Below are 17,972 nucleotides of genomic sequence, written 5' to 3' on the forward strand. Positions count from 1 at the left end.
TATAAAACAAAAACAAATAAGTTACAGATGGGTTGGAGATCTACATGTGAAAGATAAAACAATACAACTTCTGCAATGTAACATAAGAGAATATCATCATGACCTAAGAGTAGGGAAAAATATTCTTACACAGGTCACATCACAAAAGGTATTGGGGAAAAACTGATAAGCTGAACTACATTAAAATTAAGAACTTCTGTTCAACTAAGAAAGGAGCCCTGGTAGCGCAGCGGTTAAAGCATTTGACCACTAACTGAAAGGTCGGGGGTTCGAAACCACCAGCAGCTCCATGGGAGAAAGATGTGGCAGTCTGCTTCCATAGAGATTTACAGCCTTGGAAACCCTATGGGATCATTATGAGTCGGAATTGACTAGACAGCAGTGGGTTTGGTTTGGGGTTCCTCATATATGCAATTAAAAGGGTGAAAAGTCAAAGCCCAAAGTGTGAGAAGATAGTCAAAATTCACATAAAGAACAAAGAACTCATATCCAGGACGCAATAAGAACTCCTACAAACCATGAGAAAAAAGTCAGACAATCCAATAAAAAACGGAGGTAGCAAAAGACATGAACAGGTACTTCACATAAACATATGCAGATGCTCAACTTCATTAGTTAGCAAGGAAACACAAATTTAAACCACAAAGGGATACCACTACACTCCCACCAGAAGGGCTAACAAGGGAGACTGACCATACCAAGTGTTAGAGAGGAACTCTCATACACTGCTGGTGTATGGAAAACTTTTTGGCAGCCTCTACTCTATATGTACCTCATGACCCAGCAATTCCACTCCTAGACATAGACATATACATATCACCAAATCAAAACACACAAAAAAAACCAAACCCACTGCCATCGAGTTGATTCCGACTCATGGAGATCCCACGTGTGTCAGAGTAGAACCGTGCTCCACAGGTTTTCAGTGGCCGTGATCTTACGGGAAGGAGCCCTAATGGCTAAGCACCTGGCTGCTAACAGAAAGGTCAGTGGTTCAAACCCACCAAATGGGTCTGCAGGAGAAAGATCTGGTGAACTACTTCCGGAAATATTACAGCCAAGAACACCCTATGGGGCAGTTCTACTCTGCCATACGGTGTCGCTACAAGCAGAAATCAACTTGAGGCCACCTAACAACCACAATCTTACACTGGGTGGTGTAAACAGCTTGCACTCAACTACTAACCCAACTGAAGGCTGGCAGTTCAAAACCACCCAGCAGCACAATGGAAGAAGGTCCTGGCAATCTGTTTCCGTGAAGATTACAGCCAAAAAAAATAAAGCCCTATGTGAGGTAAAAATTTGGGGACAGTTAATGGTGATGATTGAACAACACGATGAATGTTACAATAAGGTCAATGAATTGTCCATGTGAAGAATGCAGAAGTGGCAACTGATTTACCAAAAGAAAAAAAGAGAGAAAAGAAAACCCCACGGAGCAACTCTACTCTGTAACACATGAGGTCGCCATAACCTGACTAGATGGCAATGGGTTTGGTTTTGGTTTTTAATTTAACAGAAGTAGATTGCCAGGCCTTTATTCTGTGGTGCTGCGTAGATCTGAACTACCATGGTGTTATTAAAAACAAAAACCTATGCCCATTTAGAAACCAAAAATAAAATCATTAAAATCTGAGGAGAGGACCAGTTCTGCCCAGAGAAACTGTAAGAAATAAGTATTCCAAAGAGAAAACTCTCTCAGGGCCCCTCAGGCACCCCCGCAGAACTCGGACACCCAAGAGGGAAGAAAACCTTCACGTCCTTTTGGCTCTAGAAGACAAAGGCAAAAACACCTGAGGAATTCACCATCAAGGTCACACAAAATCTTTTGTTACGAAAGCTAAGAAAAAGATTAAAAACCCAGCTTAAGTTTCAAGATTCCACCAGTGAGGCCTTGGGGAATACCCAGTTACATCTTGTAACACCACAGAAGCCATCCAACAGGGAGACTGAGGCCCAAACAACTGTGTCAGTGGCAGAGCAGCAAGAGGGACCTTGCCTTGCAGCTCCTTCTGCTACATATGGCAGCCTCAGTCACCACAGGCAAGCTCAAAGGTGAAGGCTCCAGAACAGCCGCGCATCTGCCTTGAGGCAGCCCTGCCCTTTGAAAGAAACACAGAAGCCCACCCAAGGCTGAAGGAAGGTCCTTCTCTTTCCCATCAACTCCAAGGGGGGGTGCCGGCAACAATTCCACCACAACAGGGTCAGCGTGGAACTCAGTCATGAGGTGACAGGCTCCCTGGCACCTGTTTCCGGGAGGGCACCCAGGGTCAGAAGACCTGGAGGTAGGCCTTGCTTGACTTCATATAGTCTCTTACTCTCTCTGGGTCTCAGAAACCCATCTGTAAAACAGAGGGTTCCTTTCCAGGGGTAAAACAAAAGCACAGCAGAGAGAGTAAACGTGTATATCACACCTTCCATTTCTTTTGCACACACCATCCCATTTCATTTTGATCCTGGGTGGCAAGGGTTATTGTATCCATCTTCTGGCTGAAGAAGTGGAAGCTCAAGGGACTTATCTATTGGCCCTAGAGTGAGCAGAATGGCAGAGCAAGGAGGCAAAAGCAACCTGCCCAGCCAACCTGTGCTGCGGGCAACCACGTGAGCCCACCACCAGCCTGACTCAGAGGTGGCACTTTGCTCGTACAGGAGCAGTGGCAGGGGCAGAGGCAGACAGAGAAGGGAGCTGCAATCTGAGGATCTGAGGCCAAGCTGTGCTCGGGCACTAGCAGAAAGGCCACCAGCTCCGCAACACTAGGACAGCCTGGAGAACAAGGCCTCCAGAGCACTACCTCAGCTTGGTGCCACCTGTCCTGAGATCAGTGGGCCTCATGGTTTGGGTCCAGTGAGACCTTACAGCAGTGGAAAGGAGCTCTAATTCACCGTGAGGCTGTGGCCGCCACGGTGCACCTCAACCTGGCTGCCCTGAAACCTGCTGGCACCTCCCCCTCCAACACATGCTTCCTGAAGCAGCTTGACCAAGGTGGACTACTACCTCGTCTTCCCAAAGCCCATTGCCAGTCTCGCCTAGCTTCTCTAGGGGTGTCCCCCCGCCACACAGAAACCTCCTCTGCCGATGCTTTCTCCTGACTGTTAAATTATAAGTGGTGCGAGGTTCAGGGCACAACCTGGCCTCCAGTCCTCTGTCTTTGCTGTCTAAGCTCTGTCATCTAGCCCCGGGACTTCGAATCCTATCTACACAGCCATCTATCCCCAGTCCAGAGGCCTGCTGACATCTCTCTGCACTAAATGACTTCACAGTCATCTCAGACTGAATGTGGCCAAAACCAGACTCTCAATTTCCGCTTTAAAACCACCCTCCCCCTTCATTTCCCCATCTCAGGAACAGGCACCACCATCTACCCAGCTTGCTCAACCCCATAGCCCACCAGTCAGGACGTCCTGTACCCTGCCTCACACCTCCATGGGCTATGGTGCTGGGCGGGGCACGCCACCGTGCTCAGGCCTCCCCTGGCCCTCCATTGTCATTAGAGGGAGGTGGCTCCCAAGGCCTCACTCTAATGTCCCCAGGCCCCCAGGTCCCCTCCACCCTCACCGCCCACGACCCCTGCTGTTCACTCTGCTCCTGTCACTCAGGGATTCTTTCTGCCCCTCAAACAAGCCAACTCCCACTTGCCTGGGATGTTCTTCCCTAGATCCTGGCACCTTATGCCCCACCATGGCTCAGCTTTCCCACCCAGAGGTCTCCTCAGCCTAGGGCAGCTGTGTAGCCCCTCCCAAATACACACACTCCACCCAGGACCCACTCCCACCCAGCACTCACTAGTTCCTGTATTATCTGTCCTGTTTACATGTGCACTGTCTACACCCCGCCACCACAGAAGTCTCTAGAGGCAGGGAGCCAGTCTCGTTCATGGCTGTGCCCCCAGGGCCTGGCACACAGCTGGTGTTCAATAAATACTTGGTGGGTGCGGATGTGCAGCTACCACCCCAGGGAAAGGAATGCTCTGCTTCTAATGAGAGAATTCCGGAAGTGATCAGAGATATCCAGACAGGTGCAGAGTCAGAATCACCTAGGGAAATTTTTTTTTAATTGCACTTTAAAAAAAAAAAAAAATTATTGTGCTTTAAGTGAAAGTTTACAAATCAAGTCAGTCTCTCATGCAGAAATTTATATACACCTTGCTGTGTGCTCCTAGTTGCTCTCCCCCTAATGAGACAGCACACTCCTTCTCTCCACTCTGTATTCCCGGTGTCTGTTCAGCCAGCTTCTGACCCCCTTTGCCCTCTCATCTTCCCTCCAGACAAGAGCTGCCCACATAGTCTCATGTATCTACTTGAGCCAAGAAGCTCACTCTTCACCAGTATCATTTTCTATCTTATAGTTCAGTCCAATCCCTGTCTGAAGAGTAAGCTTTGGGGATCGTTCCAGTCTTGGGCTAACAGAAGGTCTGGGGACCATGACCCCTGGGGTCCTTCTAGCCTCAGTCAGACCATTAAGTCTGGTCGTTTTATGGGAATTTGAGGTCTGCATCCCACTGCTCTCCTGCTCCATAAGGGATTCTCTGTTGCGTTCCCTGTCAGTTATTGGTTGTAGCCGGGTACCATCTAGTTCTTCTGGTCTCAGGCTGATGTAGTCTCTGATTTATGTGGCCCTTTCTGTCTCTTGGGCCCATACTTACCTTGTGTCTTTGGTGTTCTTCATTCTCCTTTGCTCCAGGTGCGCTGAGACCAATTGATGTATCTTAGATGGCCGCTTGCCAGCATTTAAGACCCCAGACACCACTCACCAAAGTGGGATGCAGAATGTTTTCTTAACAGATTTTATTATTCCAATTGACAAGGGAACTTTAAAAATGCACAGATGCCTAGGCTCCATACCAAGACTCCCACTGGAGATCTGGGGTGAGGCCAGAGAAGAGATCACAAACTGCCTCCCCAGGAGATCCTGATGCACAGGTTGGCCTGAGAATTGATTGAGCCAATGCCTTCACTTCACAGGTGAGGCAAGCTGAAGGCCTCAGAATGGAGGACTCCTTCCAGTTTCAACGCCGGTTCATCAACAAGTGACTGTGTTAGGGGCACCAAACCTCCCACCCACAAGGTCTCCCTTTCAGTGCCTCCAAGACCTCAGGTCAGGGGAGAGCCTGGGAAGAAGTCACTCTTTAGGAAAGAACGAGGACTATACACCCATCTTGGCTGTGACTCTGCAAATCCACTTCCTTCTTAATCTAACACTTTGCACTAAAAAAAAAAAACTCCATCTTCAAAGAATCAGGACTGGGATGAGTAAAGCCAGGGAACCAGGAGAACATCCTGTTTGCTTCCATTGGAACCAGGGTCAGCTCCACCCACTGTCACCCAAAAGAAAGGGCCAGAGAACCACCTGGGCCTCTACACTTCTGAGAACGCTGGTGAGAAAGGACAGACATCCACGTTTTTAGAAGTCACATGTGCTAGACCTTGCACTAGACACTTCAGAGACCTCAACTTTCTCTCTTCTCCTAGTTACTGATAAGATCAGGCACTGCATTTTGATTTTACAGACAAGGATAGGGAGGTTCAGCGTTTCAAAGACTTTCTGAGATTTAAACCAGATCTGTCTGGCTCCAAAGCCCACGCCCTCTCCACTACATCACACTGCCTCTACCAGGCAGTCTGAGTGCAGTTTTTATGTGATGGGAAGGTCTTCCTTTCCTGGGGGCTGCTTGCTCCCTAGTACCTGGGGGTAGGGAGGGATACAGGGCCAGGGCCTGAGGGACAATCCAAGGTGAGTAACATCCCAAAGTATCACTGCAGGGGGTTCCTTCAGTCCTGGTTTCCTGGTCTATTCAATAAGGATAAACCAACTCCTACCTCAAAGGGCTGCTTTGGGGACTGACACTGAATGAGCCCTGAGATCTTGCCACAAATTGCCATGTAAATGTTATGACTGCCAACCTGCAAGAGGCTGTCAACGTAGGAGAGAGTGACTTTGCAACCAGGCTGCTGGGCATGGGGATATGGTTACAAGGGGTCATGGGAAGAGGCAACTTCTTGAGAAGTAGGCAGGACGTGAACAAGTCTAACTCCTCACCCAGTACAGTGGGCTCTTCTCCACTGTCCCTCCTCGCCGCCCTCACTTGCTAGCCCTTCTTTCTGGCCCCCTCACTCCATACTGGCAGGGACCTTCTCTGGTGTGCCCAAGTCAGAAAGTACTAATGCATTCCCCTACCTTGTCCCTGCTCTCACCCTCCATGCTGTGCCTCCCTTGAGTGTGTGGATCACAACTGCACACTCTCAATCTTCGGCACTGAACTGCACCGGGTACACACACAGGACCTCAATGAGCATCTGCTGGAGACACCAGCCCTGAAAACCGACAACTTCAGAACCCTCTGCCCCAACTCTAGGCTCACCAGGGCTGATCTGATGGTCACCTGGGTCCTTCTCAGCTCTCAATAAATGGGAGTTCAGGTAGAAATGTGGTTTCTTATGAGTCAGGCTAGAGGGAGTAAGTCTTCCAGGGATACACTGCTCAATAAAGTAATCATGAGCCGCATGTGGCTGGTTAAATGTAAATTAATTAAAATTAATAAAATGTCATATTAACCGCATCATAAGGGCTGAAAAGTCACCTGTGGCTTGTGGCTACTATATTAGCACAGATTACAGAGCACTGCAACCATCACACAAAGTTCTGTTGCACAGTGCTACTCTAGCCTCTAAAAACTCGTTGCCGTGGAGTCAATTCCAACTCATAATGACTCTTAAGCACAGGTTTTCCAACGCTGTAATCTTTACGGAAGCAGGATACCACATCTTTCTTCCATGGAGCAGCTGGTGAGTTCGAACTGCCGACCTTTTGGTTAGCAGCTGAGCACTTTAACCACTGCACCACCAGGGCTCCTCACTCTAGTCTCTTTGTTGTTGTTGCTGGGTGCTGTCACATTGTTTCTGACCCATAGTGACCCTATGTACAACAGAAGGACACACTGCCTGGCCCTGAGCCATCCTCACAATCACTGCTATCTTTGAGCCCATTGTTGCGGCCACTGTGTCAATCCATCTTGTTGAGGGTCTTCCTCTTTTTTGCTTACCGTCTGCTTTACCAAGCATGATGTCCTTCTCGACTGCGCCCTCCTGAAAGCATGTCCAAAGTGTCTGAGACAAAGTCTTGCCATTCTCGCTTCTAGGGACCATTCTGGCTGTACTTCTTCCAAGGCAGATTTATTCATTCTTCTGGCAGTCCATGGTATGTTCAATATTTTTCACCTACACCATAATTCAAATGCATCAATTCTTCTTTATTCATTGTCCACCTTTAGTATGCATACAAGATGAATGAAAATATCATGGCTTGGGTCAGGTGTACCTTAGTCCTCAAAGTGACATCTTTGCTTTTTAACACTTTAGAGGTCTTCTGCAGCATATATGCCCAATGTGATAACATATCATCTGATTTCTTAACTGCTGCTTCCACGGGTGCTGACTGTGGATCTAGTTTCTAGAGCCAGGTAAAAAATTGGAAGTGGCACTGAACCTGCAAGCGAAGAGCCAGACCTCAGTCCCGAGGTCCTCAAGGTCACACCCAACCCCTGAGGTGCTCATCAACCAGCCACCCAGCTTCCCTCCTCTCAGGGCAACAAAAGACAGCACAATCAAGGCCAAGTGCTCGGGCAACCTGGCAGCCAAGGGGCAAGTGTTTGTGCAAAGTTTATCAATCAGCTTTAGGAGCCTCCATTGGCTGCTGAGGAAGAGGTCAGGGAAAGACATAGTAGCCTCACACTGCCCTGCGGGACAAAAAAAAAAAAAAAATTTTTTTTTTTTTTTTTTAGAAAAATGCCACAGAGCTTTATCCGCGGAGTCTTCAACTGCTCACCTACTCACCCAGACTGGAACTTCTGATGAACATCAAGAAATGACGTTCAAATACAATACGGAAATGTGCGCCCCGGCTGGCTGCCCTCCCAGCTGCAAGCACGGGCTCCCGCAAAACCTGGCCACCAAAGCCCCTCGCCCAGCACTTTCAGACCACACCCCTGCCCCTAATCACTGCCAAGTGCTTGCTGTCAAAACTGCTGGAGCATCCCCCACCGTTGCCGCCATGCTTCTGAATGTTTCCACCCCCGAACAGTCTCCTTTCCAGCCTCCTATACCCACCCACCACAGCCCCCATCCTCCATGGCACAGCTCATGTTCCATTCTGTCATCCCACCAAGCTTTCCCAGACCCAGCCTGGATGTCCCAGAAAATGAACCCCAGTGATACAGTCTAATACTGTAGTCTTTCCACCTGTCAACCTGGGCTGGCTGACCTACAAGACACTACTTCGGCCTGCTACCAGGTGTGTCCTGTACGGGACTCCCCTCTCCCCAGAGTCTGGCACAGGCTGGAATCCAGGAAATTGTCTTTACTAGCTCCATGACCTTGGGCATCCCAGCTCCTCTGAACCTCTTGCCTTGCCCCCTCAGAAGTCGGTCACATCGGGTGGGCTGACTGACCAGGAAGTGTTTTGTAAAATTACACAACAGTAACAGAGTTTCATGCTGAATAACATACAGAAACACTGCAATCCTTCACTGTGCACCCCTTCATCTGCCACAAGCTCAGAGCTCTGATCCCTTCCCAATATTATTAAATTATGAGTCTATGATCTAGTGGGGAGAGAAAATGAAGATAAGATGGTAAGGAAATCACTCTCACAAGCAAAATCCTGAAGCCTCTAGCAAAACCACGCACAAGTAGGTACTTGATGAAGGAGTTAACACTGAGTGGCAGGGGGCCACCAAAGAGCCACCTCTGAGGGGCAGGCAGTCACTCCCTACAGGCAGGTTCAGGCTGAGAGCATGCCCCACCCTGCAGCCTGTTATACAGGGGCTAGATCCTAACATAAGAGAACTGAACTAAAAATGTGGAGCAACTTCCTCCCGAGAGGAGACTCTTTGGGTCTTATCTGCCAGCAGCAGGCAGTCCATACTTCCTCCCGCCACCTCACCACTTATTTAAAAAAAAAAACCCATTGCCCTAGAGTCGATTCCAACTCATAGTGACCCTATAGGACTGAGTAGAATTGCCCCAAAGGGTTTCCAAGGAGCGCCTGGTGGGCTCGAACTGCCGACCTTCTGGTCAGCAACTGTAGCTCCTAACCACTATGCAACCAGGGTTTCCTCACCACTTATAGGTCCGGCAAAAAAAAGCCTGTGTGCTAGGAAAAGTAGCTCAAAGTATACACCCCTGACTGTCTTTCCCCCAGGCACTTACTCTGGTAAATGTCAGTAAAGAACTGTGGGGAATCAGGCTGCACCCCAGAAAGACATGGGGATGTACTGTGTACGGCGGAAATCATGACCACCCTCCTACCATGGAAGAGATTTCATGTTATTAAAGTATTTTCAAAGGCAGGCTCACAACAACTGAGGGAAGAGAAGGGCCCACCGAGGGTGTGCAGTTCCAGCCCAGTCCTTCTTGGCTTGGCTGTCACAACTCCCGAGGAGGTGACATGAGGAACAAGGAAGTTAAAGGCAGCCCTCTCACCCTTGCTATCATGAAGGGGCAAGATGACCACAGCTTGGTGTTTCCCAGGGGACATCTCTTACTCATCACGAAGGAGAGCCAGAATCAGAATCTAGAAGGCATTAAGGTCTATAAATATGAGCAGCTTGGACTCAGGGCCTACAATCTTTTTCCACTATTGTTTTCTTGAGCAGGTGATCCACTGTCTTAGTTATCTAGTGCTGCTGCAACTGAAATACCCCAAGTGGGTGCCTTAACAAAAGAAATTTATTTTCTCACAGTTAGGGGGTTACAAGTCCAAATTCAGGGCGCCTGCTCTAGGGGAAGGCTTTTTTTTCTGTCAACTCTGGAGGCAGCTCCTGTCTCTTTTGAGCTTCTGTTCCTTGGCGTTCTTTGTGTAGCTTGGCATCTATCTTGCCCCATCTTTGCTCCCTGGATTACTTGCCTATTCTCTTCCTTTTTTGACTCAAAACACACTCTACGTTAATACTAGCTTATTAACATAGCCAAGAAAAGCCATTCCCAAATGGGATTATAACCACAGGTATAGGGGTTAGGATATATAACACATATTTTTGAGAGACACAACTCAATCTATAGTATCCTCAAAACCCAAAAGGTACCAAAACGTATACGGTACATAGTAAAGTATTTCCCACCCCACTCCAACCCTGCATTAAGCAACCCAAATCAGTGCACAAAGAAAATCACCACCTGTTCTCATGGTCCCTCTAACCCTAAGACTCTCCTGGGACACCTCCTAGTCATGTGACCTTGGGCAAACTGCCTAACGTTTATTGGGCTCGGTGTTTCCACCTATAAAATAACAGAATAACCCTCATTCTTTGTTTTTCTCAGGGTTGTCATCAAGGTAGATAAGATAAAACAGATGGTATTAACTACCAAGTTAAATTTAAAAACACCCCTGTCTTTAATCAAGACAATTAAATCGTTAGAGCTACTGAGAAAAATGGGAGTACCATATACTCCCACCTCCCTTTCCTTCTTTCTTTTTCTCCTAGCTCTATCTCCATCTAATGCTCAATACTCAGTATTTTGCTTGACTGTCTCCCCAGGTAAATGGAAGCACCTTAGGACAGAAACTTCTGTGTTCTGCTCACTGCTGTTGCTCACTGTTGTTGCTGGCACACAGTAGGTGCTCAGTATGAACTCCCAGCTCCAATTATCTGTCTTGAACTAAAAGCCAAACACCATTTCACCACCTGCCACTGACTCACTGCTGACACCGCAGTCTGAAAACAATAAAAAAAAAGTCAACCAAAAATTCTAATTTCCTCTTTCTAACTAGAAGGGCTAGATAGAATGGAAAAATCAGGAGCTCCTGGATATGAAAGTCATGCCAGGAAAAGGAAAATGCTGCCAACAGAGTAAAAAACGAGGCTTCGGGATAACCCCTGTTTCTTAAATAAAATGGAAGGAAACTCCAGGGGCCATCAAGCTCTCAGTTCCAACAGAGAAGCCATGTGATTTCCAGATGCACATTTTCCAGAAAGGAATTCACAGCCAAGAGCTTTCTGAAGCCAAAACTGTGGAGACCTAACTCAACTAAAAGAACAAGCAGGCCATGTTTTAATCGCATTGCAAGAACCCCTTTTTATAGGCCAGTTCTCCTGATGGCCCAGAGAATCCTCACCTTCCCACGGCAGTGGGCCCTCAAGATACTATCTCGCCCCCTGTTTTCTGACCACAAACCGAGACCCAGTAATCTGGGCCCTAGATCCAAGCAAAAACCTCAGGTTGATCAGCCACTGTTTGGAAGGCTGAGCTTGAGCTCCCCTGGGCCAGGCAGTCTGGGAAACCTGTCTGAGAGGACAGACTGCTGCTAGCAGAACCAAAAGTCAGCTTTCACTCTCTGTTACTTCCCGTTTTGCTTTCCCACAGGACACACGGGAGCCAGGCAGAAAAGAAAGTAGGGTCCAGGCTCATCACCCGTTTCCACCACCCCCTGCAGGTCTAGATATTTAATACTTTGTAGAGTTCAGAATACAGTTTTCACCCATCCAACAACAGCAGAACCAACAACCTCGGCCCTCCCTTGTCTCTACAGCCCTTTCACACAGAATATCCCGTTAGATCTCAAAATAAACCAGTGAGAATTAAAGTGTAAGGGTTGTTAGAGCCCACTGGAGGAGACATGGAAAAATCAGGGCTCAGGGAGGTGAGGCAATTTGCCCCAAGTCCCAGAGCCCCAAGTGACAAGGGCACGATCTGCACACGGGGAGCGAACTTCAGAATTCTCCTTAATTCAGAAAAATGAACAAAGTAAAAACGGAATCATCATTTTGGTGTCAAACGAGCGTAATGAAAAATACTTCCGAACTGGCAACTAACAGGACTATGAGGTTTATCCCCAAAGAAGTAACTTGGGAACGAACTAAGCATCCTTCTCTTTGTTTCCCTGCGGTCCACCCTGACCTAGAGATGGGTTTTTCTTTGGATTTTTGCATTCAGCGACGCCAGCTGCACGTCCGGGGAACAGTCACCTGCCGCCCTAACCAAGGCGCGATGGAGGACAGGGAAGAGTCGGCCAGACCTTAAGAATCGAGACTTGCGGTGAGAAACCCGCTGGGCCATCGGGAAAGGGAAGATTCAGGGCGTTCAGGCTCGAACAAGACACGCCTAACCACCCGAAAAGCACCGGAGACTAGAACCAGCCCCAGATACACAACCGTGCAACACCAGGCAGGAGCTAGCTAAAAGTGCCGGTCTCCCGGGACTGGGAAGCGCAGACCACTGCCCCACCCGCTCCCACTGCGGAGGAAGAGTCCTGCGCCGGCTTCCACCAGCCTTGGTGGGCGGGTGCCGACTCCTTGCGCACGCGCGCAAAGCCCGCGCATGCGCAAGCTCGACAACAGCCTTTTACATAGTCGCCCACTGTCCTAACGTCTCTGTTCCAGACCTCGATTATGAGCTGCTCCAACCACAGCTCTCACTACTCATTCCTCACCTTGCGTCCAGTTTTCTCCCGTAGGGCCTTCAGCCGTTCCTTTCGCCGCAGCGCCTCTTCTTCTAGCCGGCCCACACCGGCCGCAGTCCCCGCCATCTTGCCGGCCGACCCCCCCTCCTCACTCGCCGGCACCGCGCAGACCCAAAGAGAGTCTCACGGCCAATCCAGAGGCTAGATTGAGAAAGCAGGAAGTTCTAAGAGCCAATCAATGGTGAGTTACTATAGGACCCGCCCACTTCCTGCCAGACAACTCACCTAGCTGGCGGGGACCAGCAGAGAAAAAAGCGCTAAGGCTCGATTGGTCCAACGCCAATCAGTGGGAAAGCAACAAGTGGAAGCAGACCTGAGAGGAGGAGATTAGAGCGCATCGATCTCCCTAGTTTTGGCCCGCCGAAGCTCACTCATCCTGGCCTCTTGGAATGCCCTGTCCTTGTCCACTTGCCTGATTCGTCAATGCTTGAGTACTTCCAAGAAGCCTTCCCTGGTCTTCCATTCCGACCTCAGCCCAGTCTGAGATCTGCCTCTTCCCTCCCCCCCAGCTGCCAGTGCCTTCCCGGACTCAACTACCCCGGGGCCCCCAGGGTTCTCTGCATCACACTCGAGTAAGACAAAACCCGAGCAGTGAGATACCTAGTTAGAACGCCATTTCCCTTGAGCTCACAGGACGATGCCCTTCCACCATCATCCCCTGGAGACACAAAGTACCCTGGGGTGTGGGGGAGTCAGTCTGCCTCCCCCGGAGAAGGGCTAACCCCATCCCGGACCCAGGGAGTCTTCAGCTTAGGAAGATTCGGTCTGAGCTTAGGAAGAACTGGCTTGGCTTCAACTGGAGCAGACGGCCACCGGCTGCAAAGTTCCCTGGCAGGAGCTTCCAGGGCTTCTTTCTGCCATTAATCAGTGTGCGGGGATAAAAGAGGCCACTTTGGCAGAGGTGAAGGCTGAAGTCACAATATTCTGACAGCATGTCCAGGTTCCCAGAGCTGTGCTCCCTCCCGCCCTCCAAGCCCATGCCCCTCTGCCGGGGGACTACTCTGCGTGTCCTTTCTCAGCTAGGGTGGTTTCTTCCCAGGCCGGCTGCAGGGAATACCCACTACCAGCTTCCAAACTTCATTTAGAGGCCCCGGTGCCATAGACCCTTCCTGGTCCAGTCCTCCTCCCTACCTCTTGCTCTCACTAACCTGGGTGTATTATTAGCACCGTCTTCCCCCCAGCGGTGGAGAGCCCTGCCAGGGTCTGCAGCATACATACTAAATGCTCAGGAAATATAAGCTAATGGGTAGGATGGGTGGGGCAGGAGACAAGGCCAGACTGGAGCCACTGCCCAAGAAGCCAGGAGGACAGAACAGGAGGGAGATGGGGGCAGGCTCTGTCTTCTCTGGGGGCTATCCAAGGTCTAGGGGGCTCCAGACTGACCAATTCCTATGACAGTCTCTGTCTAGACCCTCAATCTTTCCCCCAGCACCAACGACAAATTTGGCCCCTGCCCAATGCTCAGGGCCCCTTCACTCCCCTGGTGGGACCTGCCTGGCACCAGGGAAGGGGCTTAGGGGTGATAGTGGCTTAGCCCTGCAGAGACAATGGGCCAGTCCTCTGTTCCCAGCCCCACTGCTCAAGTGGTCATCATTTGACTTGTCTGGACCTCAGTTTCTCCATTATAAAACAGGGGAATGAGGTGCTTGCTTCCTAAGGTTAAAGTCAAGGAATAATGTGAAGCAAGTGGGAGGTGGATCTGGGAAGGCTTCCAGGAGGAGGGGACCAACGGGGATTGTCTAGAGCTCCCAGGTATCTGTCGGGACAGAGGGCACTGCTCCCCTCAGTTCCTGAGGTATTTCAGGCTAGTCCCGCTGTTCTGTGACACCCCCCGCCCCCCCGCATCCTTGTCCACAAACAATAGGAGCCCAAATGTGGCGCTTCTTGCTGTAAAGCGCAGAACAGCACCTGGCTACATGTGGTCATCTCGGTTGCTGCTACTATTATTACGGGTCGAAGGGCTGTGGACATCCCCACACGGCCCGCGGACCCTCCCTCCCACCCCGCGGCCTGTCCCTCCCTGGAATAGCGGTAACTTCAGACAAGCAGGCTGTGTCCGAGGCGGATCCAAGCCAGAGCAAATCCGGAATTCTTGACCCCGATCATAGTCCCCGAGACACCGACAGACAGCTCCAGGGACACCGGTGGGGGCGGGGCTGCGGGGCGCCCTCCGGAGTCTCCCTGACCTCAGGCTCCTCCTCCCAATGGACTCCCCGCCCTTCGCACTGTCCCGGGAGAGGCGGGGCGGCGGCGGCCGCTGCCGCGAAGTGCAGGAAGCCGGGCAGCGGCTGGCGGGGAGGAGAAGGAGGAGCAAGCCCGGAGGGGGTCGAGCCGCGGACTTCCCCCAGTAGTACCGCGCCGCTCCGCCCCGGAGTGACGCCCTCCGCCCATGGGCCTGGCCCCGGGCAGCCGGCGGGCGGCGCGGAGGAGGCGGTGGCGGCAGGTGGCGCAAAGCTACGCCAGAGACGGGCCGGGCCATGGCCGCCTCGGAGCGGCTCTACGAGTTGTGGCTGCTCTACTACGCGCAGGTGAGCCCGCCCCGCCCCGCGCCCGCTGTGTCCCCAGCTCCGCGCGACCCACACCTGCTACACCTGCGCCCCGCGCTATTGGGGCTGCTTATGTGAGCGCGCGCGCCAAGCATACTATGGCACCGCACACACGTGTGCGCCCCCGGCCCGCCGGGTGCCTCTGACACTTAAACCTGGGGAACGACCCTCAGGCGAAAGCAGCGCAGCTTGAGTCGTGCCCGAGAAAAGGGCCCTGGGACTGGACGGCCGGACCCTCCCCCTTTTACAGATGGGGAAACAGTACAGGAGAGAACGAGATTTGCCGGCTCAGGAGAGGGAGGAAGGTGACAATTTGCATTTGGTCTGTCCCTCCTGTGGGCGCGACCCCGCAGGGTGGTCGTGGGGAACAAGTCTGAGAGGGGCTGGAGGTCCGGGCAGGCAGTGAGGAGGGGGGATTCCACCACAGGTCCGGCTTGAGTCACCCCGACCCTCCACCTGCGCGAATGAGTTGTGATAAGGGTGGCCCCACCCACCCTCATGCTCTGGGTGGACCCGGGGCCCCTCCAGGAGCCAGAAGAAAAGGTTTTGCCTTAGATGCTGAGGGTGGGGGCTTGGGAGTGAGTCCAGGAGTGATGTCTGAGAGGTAGGAGGGAGGCCCATTCCTCCTGAGCTCCCCACCCCTATTTCAGAGACTACCTCCAGTAGCTTCAGAAGGTGAGGGGGAGTGACTCTGCCTCTTGGTCCCCTCAGGACTGAGAACTTGGTGTCCCCAAACTCTGTGTCTCACACACACGGACCCCCCCCTTCTCCACCCACAGGAAGAAGGGATTCCAGGGTCATGCCCCACCCCCCAGCTTCACCCAGCACCACCCTCCTTCTCTGCACCTGCCTGGCATCATGCTCCTGGCTCAGGTGTGCCCTGGGCACAATAGACCATTGTGTGTCCCTCATCTGCTTGTCATTGGAGGGAAGTTCATGCTCAGACCAGCTGGCCCTTCATGAAGAAGCCAACTATTGGTCCCCCAGGGCTGCTGGCTGGGTCTGGGGACCTGGAGTCCAGTCCAGGCCACAGGGGTCACAGGCTCTTTAGTCTGCTCAGATTGTGAGAGTCCCGGTCTCTGGCAGGAGGCAGTGCATAGAGTAGAGTCCTCTTCAGTGTGACCCAGCACAAGCTCTTTGCGCCTCTGAGCCTCTACTTCCCTGTCTGTAAATTTGCCACAGCCTTGACCTCAGGGACAGCCTGGTCTTTGCAGAGGGATAGCCAGTGTGGCTGGTCCAGGCCAGGCCAGGCCAGAAAGCTCCCCTGGCCCCACTGGGCCCCCTCACCCCAGCCTGTCTCCAAGGGTTGGTCCTTGTAAAGAAGCAAAGTGTCCTGAAGGAAACCTGGCCAGCCCTCCTGCCTCTGATTGCCCCTGTGGCCATAGGCAGGTCCTTGGGTCTTGTTTCTTTACCTGGGACCAGGTGAAGGGATGTTGAGCCAGATGATGAGCCTGAGGAATGGATGTTAATGGTGTGTCTTCAGGATGGGTGGCAGACTGCAGGGAGGGAGGGATGTCTTGGTACAGTCCCCTAGGACTGTACCTCCGGCATGATTGCCCACTGCTGCCCATTTTAGCTGAGCTCTGTCTCTGGTCAGCCCCTCTACCCCCTGAGGAGGTATTTAACACTGGTACCTGTGCTGGTCTCCCCCTCCCAGCTCCTCACCTCACGGGGCATAGTTGGGGCACAAACTGGCTGGTTGTGGCCTTGGAAGCCTGGGCAGGCAGGGGACAGCCTGGGCCCAGGCAAACAAATCCAGGATGTGAGTGCAAACCCGGGAGTTGGGTGGGGCCAGGCTGCCTGGGGAGAGGAAGCTCCAGCCAGCCTTCCAGCACTGCCTTCCTGCCCGCCTGGTCCCGCCTGGTCCTGCTCCCGGAACATCGTCCCCACCCCTCTATGCTGGGCTTCTTGGGAGGGGTGGCTCTGTGCAACCTTGAGCCCCCATAGGGACCCATTGGGGCGGAGGTGAGGTGAAGAGACAGAGTGCAAGGTAAGGGGGGTGGAACTGATAGAGGGTGTTAAGAGACCTGAGCAGGCCAAATGCCCAGCCAGGCAGCCAGAAGGCTCCCCCAACACCTGTACCCCTCCCTTCAGCCGTGAGAGCTGACATCAGCCAGCAAACCTGTTTCCCCAGTTGTTGGTCTGGGAGGGCGGGGACCCCAGGGAGTACTCCCCCCTTACTGCCCTTCCTCTTCCCTCATGGACCCTATGTTCAGACCCACCCACCTCCTACCTCTCCACCTCCTTCAGCCCTGCTCTGTTTGGGGCGGAGTAGGGGGGCACAGGAGAGGCAGGGGACTATGGGTGGCTACTAAGGGAGGGAGAAGGGAAGGGCTGGAGTGCCCCTGGACATCACTCTACTGGACTTCCTTGGGGTCCTGGTGGGGAAACGAAGGTAGGAACGTACCAAGGTGGTTGGATGAGTTTGGGCCAGAGTCAGGCAGAACTCCGGCTGAGCCTCCATCGTTGTGTACTCTCATCCAGGAAAGGCTTAGCCCTGTGGGCAGGCAGCTTTCGGCAGGTCTCCACCCTGGGACAGCAGGGCTGTTTCCTCAGCTTGGAGCTTTCTTTCTTCCATTCGAGGAGACCTTCCTTCCCTGTCTACCACACCAAGCTGGGTCCCAACTCCGGCACGCCCCCGTGTGAACCCTCCCTGTACTTGCCACTGCACTGTTTCAGGTACCTCTCGTTTAGTAGGTGCTTCTTGGGTATTGCTGAATGATGGGATTGAGGAGAGGGGCCCCAGGGCAGTGATCAGTCAGAGATGTGACCCAAAGGAGACTGTGGGAACAGGAACAGCAAGAGCATTGGGTTAGACCAGGGGCAAATTGTCAGGAGTTGGGGGGTGGGAGGGGGAAGGGGGAGAGGTAGCCAAGCCAAGGAGGCCTGGGAAATGGGTGGGGGCACCCAGAGAACCCTCAACTCACCAGGGCTTCCTCAGGGAGGGTGTGATGGGAGCAGGGCTTAGGAGG

At 52.1% G+C, this 17,972-nt stretch overlaps 2 protein-coding genes across 4 annotated transcripts in view; one reads left to right on the forward strand and one right to left on the reverse strand.

Annotated features, from left to right (window-relative positions):
* Nucleotides 1-14,933, reverse strand: part of CCDC12 (coiled-coil domain containing 12) — a 63,244-nt gene extending 48,311 nt beyond the window's left edge. Inside the window, exons 1-2 of the mRNA XM_049862065.1 lie at nucleotides 14,405-14,933; nucleotides 12,425-12,576 (exon numbers count right to left, since the gene is read on the reverse strand). Coding sequence (XP_049718022.1) covers nucleotides 12,425-12,576; nucleotides 14,405-14,933 — 681 coding nt within the window. The remainder of the gene's footprint in view (nucleotides 1-12,424; nucleotides 12,577-14,404) is intronic.
* NBEAL2 (neurobeachin like 2) overlaps nucleotides 14,702-17,972 on the forward strand; it is a 34,598-nt gene continuing 31,327 nt past the window's right edge. For all 3 annotated transcript variants that reach the window (XM_049861675.1, XM_049861677.1, XM_049861678.1), the window contains exon 1: nucleotides 14,702-14,982. In XM_049861675.1, coding sequence (XP_049717632.1) covers nucleotides 14,932-14,982 — 51 coding nt within the window. In that variant the 5' untranslated portion in view covers nucleotides 14,702-14,931. The remainder of the gene's footprint in view (nucleotides 14,983-17,972) is intronic.

The sequence above is a fragment of the Elephas maximus genome, chromosome 20 (assembly GCF_024166365.1).
Source record: "Elephas maximus indicus isolate mEleMax1 chromosome 20, mEleMax1 primary haplotype, whole genome shotgun sequence".
Lineage (NCBI taxonomy): Eukaryota > Metazoa > Chordata > Mammalia > Proboscidea > Elephantidae > Elephas > Elephas maximus.